This window comes from Pleurodeles waltl, chromosome 3_1 (genome assembly GCF_031143425.1).
Source record: "Pleurodeles waltl isolate 20211129_DDA chromosome 3_1, aPleWal1.hap1.20221129, whole genome shotgun sequence".
NCBI classification, from domain to species: Eukaryota; Metazoa; Chordata; class Amphibia; order Caudata; family Salamandridae; genus Pleurodeles; species Pleurodeles waltl.
The window spans coordinates 1697532084-1697544909 of record NC_090440.1 but is presented as its reverse complement, the minus strand read 5'-3'; the positions used below and the strand labels follow the sequence as shown (position 1 = coordinate 1697544909).

The window sequence follows — 12826 nt, the reverse complement described above, 5'->3', positions numbered from 1 at the left end:
ATCTGAGACTGCTAAGTCAAGCTATTCATCAACAAACTTGTGTAAAATGCTCTCTCGGTAAATTTGAGGAATCTTCAGTTCGAAGTATCCATCAGAATGTTGCTTTGCACTTACAGGTGCAAAGCAGCAGGAAATACTGTGCTGCATTTCCCAGGCCCACAGTTATACATCGGCAAATAAGACAAGGAATATTACTTTGTTCCACTCTCAGATTTCCCTGATGCAGCACCCACTGGAACTTTAGGTCCCACTGCAGAGCCCGCATATGCCATCTAACATGTGTCACTAGCAGGATGCAGGAGGCCATGAGGCCCAGCAGCCTCAGAGTCATTCTCATAAAATCCAGCATAGAGGGATGAAAGGGAGCATCTGAGAGGGAAGTCAGGTGTGGCTTTGGCACATTTATTGTGAATCCCAGCTAATGCAGTCGGTCCGCCATAGTCTGGAGGTGGGAAACAACAGCCTGGGGCGAGCCTGCCTTCAACAGCGAGTCATCGAAGAAGGGGAAGACTGAAACCCCTGACCTGCACAGATGAGCTGTGCCTACCATCACATTGGTGAACACCCAAGGGGGTGCTGGTAAGGCAGCATGGTAAACTGAAAATGCTTGTGGCCTACCGTGAACCATAAGTAACATCTGTGGGCAGGTGGGACAGGAATATGGAAATATGCGCCCTGCAATTCCAACGCTACCATCCAGTCTCATGGGTCCAGGGCAAATAGGACCTGAGTCAGAGTGAGCCTTTTGAACAAATTCTTCTTGAGGAAGAGATTGAGGGCCCAGAGGTGTAGGATAGGGACGAGGCCCTTGTCCATTTTGGGCACCAGAAAGTAGCGGGAATAACAACAACAACCTGCTTCTGGCAAAAGGACCCTCTCTATTGCTCCCTTGGCCAAGAGAGCTGTAACCTCCTCGTGGAGACGTGCCAAGTGATCCTCCGACATCTGATTGTAAGATGGTGGCATGGATGGAGGGGTAGTCTCGAAGGGGAGGGAGCAGCCCCTTTGGACTATTTGCAAAACCCACCTGTCTGACGTGATGGATTGCCAGTGGGGCAGGTGATGGCGAATCCTGCTTCCGATTGGTCCCTCATGGGGATGCATCAGACTAGGAAGATGTGGAGGTGGCAGAGGGAATGGCTGTGGACTGGGCAGACCACTCACTTTCTGATCCACGAGGACCTTGGATCCCACATCCCCAGCCACACAGAGGCTGGGCAGCATGCGTGGCATGGTGGCTGGAGGAGAACGGATGTGGTTGGGTGCCCTTCAATAGCCATGAAAGGGGTGTAAAGCAGGCTGGAGGGGAGGAGGGACAGCTGCGAGGCCCAAGGAACTGGCCATAGCCCAGGACTCCTTAAAGCCCTTGAGTCTTCTTTGTCTCTGAAGGCACGGGCGCCATCAAAGGGCATGTCCATAAGTGTGGACTGGACATCCCACGAAAGGCCAGACATCCTCAACCAAGTGTGGCGCCTAAAGCACACCAATGATGATTTACCTAGTGAGTCGGTTGTATCCAGTCCACATCCTATTGTGAACTTTGCTTCGTCTCTCCCATCAGCAACAGCATGGGAGTGAATGGCCCGGGCCTCCTCCGGGACCTGTGGCAGCAACTGTGTGTCCCATAAAGTATGGGTGTAACAGCCCAAAAGGCATGCAGTGAACACTGACCTCAATGCCAGCCTGGAGAAAGAAAACATCCTCTTCCCAAACTGATCCAGCCTCTTTAATTCCCTGTCTGGAAGTGCCGAAGGGAATGCACCTGGGGACGTAGAGGCTTGGATAACCAAGATCTCAGGGGTAGGGTGTTGTGTAACGAACACTGGGTCATTAGAGGCTGCTCTATGGCAGCAGGCGATTGTCCTGTTGACAGGAGCCACTGTGCTGGGTTTGGAACAAGTCCCCAGCAGGACATCAGTGAAGGCTTCATATAAGGGCAAAAGGGGTTCAGAATACGAAGCCCCAGGGTGAAGCACTTCAGTCAGGATATTAGTCCTGACTGCCACCGAAGGCAGCTTGAGGCCCAGGACCTCGGCCACCCTTCACACCACCATGGAGTCGGACCCTCCCTCCTCTGTAGCCATGGTAGGGAGAGAAAGCATGCCAGTGTCCAGGGAAGAGTCCAGACCACTGGCTTCACCCACATCCATACGCCAGTTATTAGGCTCTTCAAGCTGGTATTCTAAAGGGTTCAGCGACCTCTTCCAATCCTCACCATTACCCAACCCAAAAGAATAAGGGTCAGGATCCGACCTATGGAGCAAGGTTACTGCCAAAGTTGCAATCTGCATTGCGTGACATAGGTCCGACTCAGAACACTTGCTGTTCTTCGACTTATTCTTATGCTTCAACCTACCCGATCGCCCGGAAGACTTGGTATGGGACGATGAAGAATGGTGGCTCCGTGACTGCTCTCGGGACCTTCCTCTTGACTGAGACCAACGCGGAGCCGTGCGCCGGGCTGAAAGTATCTTTGGGGACTGCTCCCTCAAAGCTTTCGGATTCATGGCCTTGCACTTGGAGTACGACTTCTGGTCGTGGTTGCGCTCCTAACACCACGAACACAGGAGAAGTGGATCTGTCATAGACATCATCCGATGACCGGAGTAGCAGGGCTTGAACTCGGTCTTCCATGATGACATCTCAACGCACCAAAAGTGTCAAAAAAGCTTTGACAAAAAGTAGAAAAGTCCAGTCAATAAGGGACTGTAAGAGTAGCTCTTCTTCAGATCTGCGCATGTCTGGGGCGCAAAGAAAAGAACTGACGTCAGCACACCAGGGTGGTGCTTATATGGGTCCCTCAACATCATATCCGGTGCACATGACGCCAACAACAGACGCGGAGACGACTAACGCCACATAATGGTGCACAGGGGTTCTGCTCGAGAAAAAAATCTTAGGATCTAGACTGATGCCTGGGGGAAATTCTAAGGTAAGAAATCTGCAAACAGACGTCGCTATCAGATCATAATCAAACATGGCATTATGTGGATTGTACACAGAGTTGAGGACAAGTCACTATACACATCTATGCTTACAATGAACAAAGCAGCAACAGAAACACCAATTCATAACATTTCCAACAGAGATCATCACCAACTGTTAATACCCTGAGCACCTGCTACTGAATAAACACATAAAACCCTTAAAAGCTCACTCATTACATATAATTACATATTACACTCATGCCTTTCCTACATCACACAGGTTCTCCCTACCTTAATAGAGCTGACAATAAATGTAGGAAAGCTACCACTGTGATAAATGGACCACTAAATCAGGAAGATGCATAGAATCTTGGATTTAACAAAATGGGCCATTTACAGTGGGTAGGAGCAGCAGGATGTCAACATGAACATTTTGTAGAGCAAGAGAGATCAGCATACTAACTCAGTTTCCCATGGAATAACCCTGCCCTTTAGGAGACCCAACTTAACACCATCAGCTAAGCTATGAACTTTCACAGCAAGTGAGTTAAGATGTGTTTTGTCCCCAATAAAGAGTGGAGAATGTTTACAGGAAAAGCTAATTGTGTACAGCCTGTGGAAACTCAGTCAGGTGCTCCAACAGTACCATCCATTGATTGAAGATGAGTGTAACACTGGGTGCAAAATGTCTAATGTAAGAAAGGAATACGATTACAAAGTATTTCTTGTGATTTATGCATGTTCACTCAAAGGTGAAATGGGCTAGGAATGCAGTTTGTTAATAAATATTTAAAATTTAAAGTCCTCCTTACATTTTGCCGACAGTTTGTACCCTCCAAGAGGAGCAGGGTGCCCGTCCACTGCATCAAACCCAGCTGACACCAGTACCACATCTGGGGCAAACTCACTGGCAATTGGCATTACAACTGTCCTGTTAAAAAGAAAAGAAGATTATTAATTGGCTTGGCGAGAAGAGATTGGGCATACAGAAGGTGATAAAGGAGATTCATCTTTTTAATAAGGTAGGCAGAAAAGCAGTGGCAGAAAATACATTGTTTATGCTAAGAGGAAAAGTAGAGCAAAACATATACATTGGTTACGTTCCTGACGTTTATTATTTATGTTATTGTTTTAATGGAAAAAATAAATTAGTAGATGTGCAGCACACCCTCACTTATGGAACATAATGCACAACGCCTTTAATGCCACAGGTAGAACCTGCTATTACAGCCCAGAAGGCACAGCTTTACAACTGACTGGCAGGTCATGTTGCATTCTATTGGCTTTCTGGGGAGGATACAGGTATGCATTGAAGATTCCCAAAGTGTAGAACTAGGATTACAAGTATCTTTTCTTTCTCCATCATGATATCAAATATAAAGTGGAGAATGAGCCACTACAATGCACACAAGAACAAATTCAAATCCACCCTCAAACACTATCACCAAATGATCTGTACCACCAAACGTGGCGCTTTGAAGGGCCACATCAATGCCAGCACAAACAGAAGCAAAGAAATCTTTGTCAATGTTAAAGATTTCACCTCGTCATAGGCTGCCACCAACTCTATTACTTCCTTCAGGACCTCTGCAACAGTATTTCTTAATTCTTTAGCAACAAAATCACTGCTATTTACAGCAACTTCAGCACGCAACTAGGCCCGACAGATTTCGCCAAACACATCCAGATCTTTTCCAAAGAACCAATGCAAATCACATGGTCTGTCATCACCCCAGAAGAAACCACTGCCGCCATGAAGTCAATCCACTCAGGGGCCCGATCAGACCCATGCCCCCACCACACCTACTCCAGAAGACTACAACCCATCAGTATGATGCTCACTCCCACTGTGAATGCCTCCACCTCTTCTGGGACCGTCCAGGTGCTTGCAAATATGCTACTGCCCTCCTGCTGCTGAAAAAACCCTCTGAAGACCCTTCAAAGCTTGCCAACTACAGACCTATCTCCCTACTACTATTCCCAGCATAGGTCTTGGAGAAAATCATCAACATGCACCTTCCCGAATACCTCAACTACCACCAATTCCTTGACACCGCTCAGTCTTGTTTCAGACCAAATCATATCATGTAAACTGCCCTCATTGCTGCCACGGATGACATCTGCATGACTTTGGATACAGGAGACACAGCGGCCCTCATCCTCCAGGACCTCTCTGCAGCATTTGACAAAGTCTCCTACCCCATCCTCATCCAAAGCCTACACAACATCAGAATGCAAGAACACGCACTCCGATGGTCAGTAAGCCTGGCACCATGCACCTCGGACGCCTCCAACCTCCTCTGCAGTGTTCTGCAAGGATCCTCACTGAGCCCAACCCCCTTCAGCATATACATGATCTCTCTAGCCGCATCATCCACTCTCACAATATCAGTGTTCTTTCCTGCAATGAAGACAGGCAACCCATTCTCTCCCTTCTGGACAAGATGCTCAGTAACCGGGTCAGGTTCAATGCCTGTGTGACTGAAATCATTTACTGGATGAAGACCAATTGTCTAAAGCTGAGCACCAACAAGACCGAAATTGTGATCACTGGGAAGAGCACCGTGGGACTCCATCTGATGGTCAACAGATCTAGGACCAACACCAATTCCCCATGCCAAGCACCTCAGAATCATCATCAACAGCAACGTCGACATGACTGCCCAAGTCAATGCTGTCACCACACCTCATGCTTCCATACGCTAAAGATGTTGCAGAAGTTTTTCAAATGGCTCCCAATCAGCACCTTGAAAACCGTTACCAGCGCCCTGGTCACAAGTAAGCTGTAACACCTTATATGCTAGGATTCACTAAAAACTCACCAGAAGGCAGCAGGCCATTCAGAACTCAGTGGTTTGAGTCACTCAACTTCCCACACTGCAATCACATCACAACACACCTGAAGGAGCTCCACTGGCTCCCCATTAACAAATTAGCAGAATTCGCACTCCTCACCCACACTTTCAAGGCGCTACATAACACTGGCCCAGCATACCTCAACAATTGCATCTGCTTTCACAAACTTTCCATACATCTCTGCTCGTCCGGGCTCTTACTTGCATAAATCCCACACATATGGAAAACCAGATACGGCAGTCAAATCTTGTCCTTCATCGCGCCTAAAGTATGGAATGACTGGTCGCTACACATAAGAGATAAGAATCCCCTCCTCACATTGTGAATTCTGCAAGAAGTCCTGGATTTTCGAGTACTCCAATTAGGCCCTAGGTGTGCCTAGAGACTCACCTGCTCAGCGTCAGGATACCCTCCCGGATAACAGTACGCTCTACAAATCTGCTTAACATTGCGTATCTTAACTGATATTCAAGATCATTTGATAGAATATCATCCTTACACTCTCAAGTCAGAAATGTAAGTCCAAGAGCAGAGGTGGACAGACATACATAACACAATTAAACAAACAATTTTCTTTCTGCTCTGGAGTCAGAGTCAAGGCAGTAGTGTGTTTCAAAGATGTGAACGAACCTTTAAGTAGCTGCTCTACAAATATCAGTGGCTGAGATGAACCTATGAAGACCCCAGTAGGAAAAAAAAGATATTTACTTTTACCTAAAGCTCCTCAGCACTGGAATGTTCTATAGGGTCACATGCTTGAACAGTTCCCATCAGAATGAGAATCCTTGGAACAATAATGTTAAATACCACTCCTCCTACTCCCTCAACTAACATTAACAGTTCCATAGACTACATAAAGTTTATCCACCTTATTATGTGACCGAAACTGTGACCAAAGAGGTGGTGTAGTAGAAATCCAGGCCTCTCCCCAGAGATTTCTATTGCAGGATTTTTAAAGCTTGTCTTGTGATAATGCATCAAATAAGCTTCTAATATTGGGAGTAGGGCAGGTCACTAGATACAAATGATGGAGACTATAGTTACAGGTAAGTTAACTTTTTTTCTCCAGCAATGGATATTTAAGTATAATAAATATAGACCCACACATACACATACATATATTTATATATTTACAGACATGTTAAAAGGTAAAACTCACCACCTTAGTTGCAAAGTACAGTATCTATACACACATATATCTACATGCATAAATACACACACTAATTTTATATGGGGCAAACCCCCATATTTACAGGTAAATTAACTGTTTTTTCTCCAGCAGTGGATCTTTCATAGATTTATATCCTTGAATATACAGAGGTAAGGTGGTAAGTATAATAAATATAAACACATAGACATGTTAAAAGGTAAAATTTGCTGCAAAGTACAGTATCTATACACAAATACATATATATCTACATGTATAAACACACACTTGAATTTTTATGGCAAACCCATATATATATATATATATATATATATATATATATATATATATATATATATATATATATATATATATATATATGGAAAATGTCACTTACCCAGTGTACATCTGTTCGTGGCATGAGTCGCTGCAGATTCACATGCTGTGCACAGTCCGCCGTCTGGTGTTGGGCTCGGAGTGTTACAAGTTGTTTGTCTTCAAAGAAGTCTTTTCGAGTCACGAGACCGAGGGACTCCTCCCACTTCGATTCCATTGCGCATGGGCGTCGACTCCATCTTAGATTGTTTTCCCCGCAGAGGGTGAGGTAGGAGTTGTGTAGTAATAGTGCCCATGCAATGGAATGAATACGTATGTACATAATAAAGGTTAAAGTAATATATTTACAAATGTACAAATGTTGAAGATCTACTTCTAAACGGCTACAGGCTCCCGGGGAGGCGGGTGGGCGCATGTGAATCTGCAGCGACTCATGCCACGAACAGATGTACACTGGGTAAGTGACATCTTCCGTTCGATGGCATGTGTAGCTGTAGATACACATGCTGTGCACCGACTAGTAAGCAGTTATTTCCCCAAAAGCGGTGGTTCAGCCTGTAGGAGTTGAAGTAGTTTGAAATAATGTTGTTAGTACAGCCTGACCTACTGTGGCTTGTTGTGCAGTTAACACATCTACACAGTAGTGCTTGGTAAATGTATGAGGCGTAGACCATGTTGCTGCCTTACATATTTCGTTCATTGGAATATTTCCTAGAAAGGCCATGGTAGCCCCTTTCTTTCTGGTTGAGTGTGCCTTTGGTGTAATAGGCAGCTCTCTTTTTGCTTTAAGATAGCAGGTTTGAATACACTTAACTATCCACCTAGCAATGCCTTGTTTAGAAAATTGGATTTCCTGTATGAGGTTTTTGAAAGGCAATAAATAGATGTTTTGTTTTTCTAATTAGTTTCGTTCTGTCAATGTAGTACATTAGTGTTCTTTTGATGTCTAATGTATGTAGTGCTCTTTCAGCTACAGAATCTGGTTGTGGGAAGAACACTGGTAATTCCACTGTTTGATTTAAGTGGAACGGTGAGATAACCTTTGGTAAGAATTTAGGATTTGTTCTTAGAACTACTTTATTTTTATGTATCTGAATAAACGGTTCTTGTATGGTAAATGCTTGAATCTCGCTCACTCTTCTTAGAGATGTGATGGCAATCAAAAATGCAACTTTCCACGTTAAGTATTGCATTTCACAAGAATGCATGGGCTCGAAAGGTGGACCCATGAGTCTTGTTAAGACAATGTTGAGGTTCCATGAAGGAACAGGTGGTGTTCTTGGTGGTATGATTCTCTTTAAGCCTTCCATAAACGCTTTAATGACTGGTATTCTAAATAGTGAAGTTGAATGAGTAATTTGTAGGTAAGCTGATATTGCGGTGAGATGTATTTTTATGGAAGAGAAAGCTAGATTTGATTTTTGCAAATGTAGTAAATATCCTACTATATCCTTTGGAGATGCGTGTAATGGCTGAATTAGATTATTGTGGCAGTAATACACAAATCTTTTCCACTTGTTTGCATAGCAGTGTCTAGTGGTAGGTTTCCTAGCTTGTTTTATGACCTCCATACATTCTTGTGTGAGGTGCAAGTGTCCGAATTCTAGGATTTCAGGAGCCAAATTGCTAGATTCAAAGATGCTGGATTTGTATGTCTGATCTGTTGTTTGTGTTGTGTTAACAGATCTAGTTTGTTGGGTAGTTTGATATGAGGTACTACTGACAGGTCTAGTAGTGTCGTGTACCAAGGTTGCCTCGCCCATGTTGGTGCTATTAGTATGAGTTTGAGTTTGTTTTGACTCAACCTGTTTACTACATATGGAATGAGAGGGAGAGGGGGAAAAGCGTATGCAAAGATCCCTGACCAGTTCATCCATAGAGCATTGCCTTGGGATTGATCTTGTGGGTACCTGGATGCGAAGTTTTGGCATTTTGAGTTTTCCTTTGTTGCAAATAGATCTATTTGAGGCGTTCCCCAAATTTGAAAGTAATTGTTTAGTATTTGGGGGTGAATTTCCCATTTGTGGGTTTGTTGGTGATCTCGAGAGAGATTGTCTGCCAACTGGTTCTGAATCCCTGGAATAAATTGTGCTATTAGGCGAATGTGGTTGTGAATCGCCCAATGCCATATTTTCTGTGTTAGGAGGCACAACTGTGTCGAGTGTGTTCCTCCTTGTTTGTTTAGATAATACATTGTTGTCATGTTGTCTGTTTTGACAAGAATGTATTTTTGGGTTATTATGGGTTGAAATGCTTTCAGCGCTAGAAATACTGCTAGCATTTCCAAGTGATTTATGTGAAACTGTCTCTGATGTATGTCCCATTGTCCTTGGATGCTGTGTTGATTGAGGTGTGCTCCCCACACTGTCATGGAAGCATCTGTTGTTATGACGTCTTGTGGCACTGGGTCTTGGAAAGGCCGCCCTCGGTTTAAATTTGTACTGTTCCACCATAGAAGCGAGATGTATGTTTGGCGGTCTATCAACACCAGATCTAGAAGTTGACCCTGTGCTTGTGACCATTGTGATGCTAGGCACTGTTGTAAGGGCCGCATGTGCAATCTTGCGTTTGGGACAATGGCTATGCATGAAGACATCATGCCTAGTAGTTTCATTACCATTCTGACTTGTATCTTTTGTGTTGGATACATGGCCTGTATTACTTTGTGAAATGTTTGAACCCGTTGTGGACTTGGAGTGGCAATCCCTTTTGCTGTGTTGATTGTCGCTCCTAAGTATTGCTGCGTTTGACACGGCAAAAGGTGTGACTTCGCGTAGTTGATGGAGAAACCTAGCCTGTGAAGGGTTTGTATGACATATTTTGTGTGCTGTGAACACTGTTTTAGCGTGTTGGTTTTGATTAACCAGTCGTCTAAGTACGGGAACACATGTATTTGCTGCTTTCTGATATGTGCAGCTACTACTGCCAGGCATTTTGTAAAAACTCTTGGCGCGGTTGTTATTCACAATGGCAACACTTTGAATTGGGAATGTATTCCTTGGAATACGAACCTTAGGTATTTCCTGTGTGAAGGATGTATTGGTATATGGAAATACGCATCTTTTAGATCTAATGTTGTCATGTAGTCTTGCTGTTTGAGCAGTGGGATTACGTCTTGTAATGTGACCATGTGAAAGTGGTCTGATTTTATGTAGGTATTTAGTGTTCTGAGATCTAGTATTGGTCTCAGAGTTTTGTCTTTTTTGGGTATTAGAAAGTACAGTGAGTAAACTCCTGTGTTTTTTTTGTTGAATTGGTACTAATTCTATTGCGTCCTTTTGTAGCAATGCTTGAACTTCTAGTCCTAGAAGATCTATATGTTGTTTTGACATATTGTGTGTTTTCGGTGGGACGTTTGGAGGGAATTGGCGAAATTCTATGCAATAACCATGCTGGATAATTGGTAAGACCCAAGTGTCTGTTGTTATTTCCTCCCAAAGTTTGTAAAATTGGCTTAGTCTTCCCCCCACAGGTGTTATGTGATGGGGTTGTGTGACTTGTGAGTCACTGCTTATTTTGAGGGGTTTTGGGGCCTTGGAATTTTCCTCTATTTTTTGGGAATTGGCCCCCTCTAAATTGCCCCCGAAAACCTCCCCTTTGATATTGACCCTGGTAGGTAGGCCTTGTTTGTGAGGTTGTGGTTTCTGTGGGTTGACCTCGAAACCCTCCCCTAAAAGGTGTTTTCCGAAATGTGCCTCTGCTCTGCGGGGAGTAGAGTGCACCCATGGCTTTGGCTGTATCGGTGTCCTTTTTGAGTTTTTCGATGGCAGTGTCTACCTCCGGCCCAAACAATTGCTGTTCATTAAACGGCATATTGGGCACAGCCTGCTGGATTTCCGGTTTGAACCCAGAAGTGCGCAGCCATGCGTGCCTTCGTATTGTGACTGCAGTGTTTATTGTCCTTGCAGCTGTCTCTGCTGCATCCATGGAAGACCGTATCTGATTATTTGAGATACTTTGTCCCTCTTCCACCACCTGTTGCGCTCTTTTTTGGAACTCCTTGGGTAAGTGTTCGATGAAATGTTGCATTTCATCCCAATGAGCCCTGTCGTATCTTGCCAAAAGTGCCTGTGAATTGGCAATACGCCACTGATTTGCTGCTTGTGCTGCAACCCTTTTTCCCGCAGCATCAAATTTGCGGCTCTCCTTGTCTGGAGGTGGTGCGTCGCCTGAGGTATGAGAGTTGGCTCTCTTACTAGCTGCCCCCACAACTACTGAGTCTGGTGTTAGTTGTGTTGTAATATATATTGGATCTGTGGGCGGTGGCTTATATTTTTTCTCCACCCTCGGAGTTATGGCTCTGCCTTTAACTGGATCCTGAAAAAAAAAATTTGAATGTCTTAGCATTCCTGGGAGCATGGGAAGGCATTGATACTGGCTATGGGTGGAGGATAGGGTGTTAAAGTGAAAGGATTCCTCAATTGGTTCCGAATGTAAGGAGACATTGTGAAACTCAGCTGCCCTTGCGACCACCTGTGTATAGGATGTACTGTCCTCAGGTGGTGACGGTTTTGTAGGATAAGAGTCTGGGCTATTGTCAGACACTGGAGCATCGTAGAGGTCCCATGCATCGGGATCATCCTGACTCATTGTGGTATGAGCTGGTGAGTGCATCAGTGGTGGAGTTGTTGCTGGTGATACATGTATTGATGGTGGTGGAGACGGTGGTGGGGTTGTTTTCCTTGCCACCTTTGCCTGTGGTTGCTTGTCCTTTTGTTGAAAGGCAAGTTTCCTTTTTATTTTGATTGGAGGAAGAGTGGTTATCTTCCCTGTGTCCTCATGAATATGAATTCAAAGCATACCAGTGGCTTGCACACCCATTTCCAAAGGGAGAGGGTGTTACCTCCCTCTCCCAGAAGAAATCCTTTGTTCTTCCTTCCTGGGCTTGATCAGATCAATCCGCAGGAGGGCAGAACCCTGTCTGAGGGGTGGCAGTTTCTTGGGCTGCCCGGAAAATCCTGTAAGACTGGGCAATGCTGGGGGCCCTCTAAGGAGCCCCCAGAGTGCATGGAATCATACTTCCAATACTTGCAACAGTATTGAGGGATGATTTCGACATGTTTCATACCAAACATACTCAGGTTTGGAGTTACCATTATGTAGTTGGACATAGGTAGTGACCTATGTCCAGTACACACGTAAAATGGCGTCCCCGCACTTACAAAGTCCAGGAAAATGGACCTAGACTTTGTGGGGACACCTCTGCTAGTGCAGGGGTGCTGTCACACACAGGTACCTGCACCCTGCCTTCTGGGCTGAGAGGGCCTACCATAGGGGTGACTTGTGGTGACCTGGTGCAGTGACCAGTAGTGAAAACGGGTGCACACACCCATTTCACGCAGACTGCAATGGCGGGCCTACAGAACCCTTTGCATGGGCTCCGTATGGGTGGCAGAATAACTGCTGCAGCCCATAGGGATCTCCTGGTACCCAATGCCTTGGGTACATATACACTATATCCTAGGGACTTACATGGGGGACCAGAATGTCAACTGTGGGAAGGAAAAGGTACAGTTACCAAGTTAGAAGGGAGAGAGCATAACCACTGGAGTCCTGGTTA

The 12826-nt window shown here is 44.9% G+C and overlaps 1 protein-coding gene across 11 annotated transcripts in view; it reads right to left on the bottom strand.

The window, feature by feature from the left end:
• HDAC4 (histone deacetylase 4) overlaps window positions 1-12826 on the bottom strand; it is a 1159747-nt gene that overhangs the window by 97720 nt on the left and 1049201 nt on the right. For all 11 annotated transcript variants that reach the window (XM_069225509.1, XM_069225507.1, XM_069225510.1 and 8 more), the window contains one exon: window positions 3740-3858. In XM_069225509.1, coding sequence (XP_069081610.1) covers window positions 3740-3858 — 119 coding nt within the window. The remainder of the gene's footprint in view (window positions 1-3739; window positions 3859-12826) is intronic.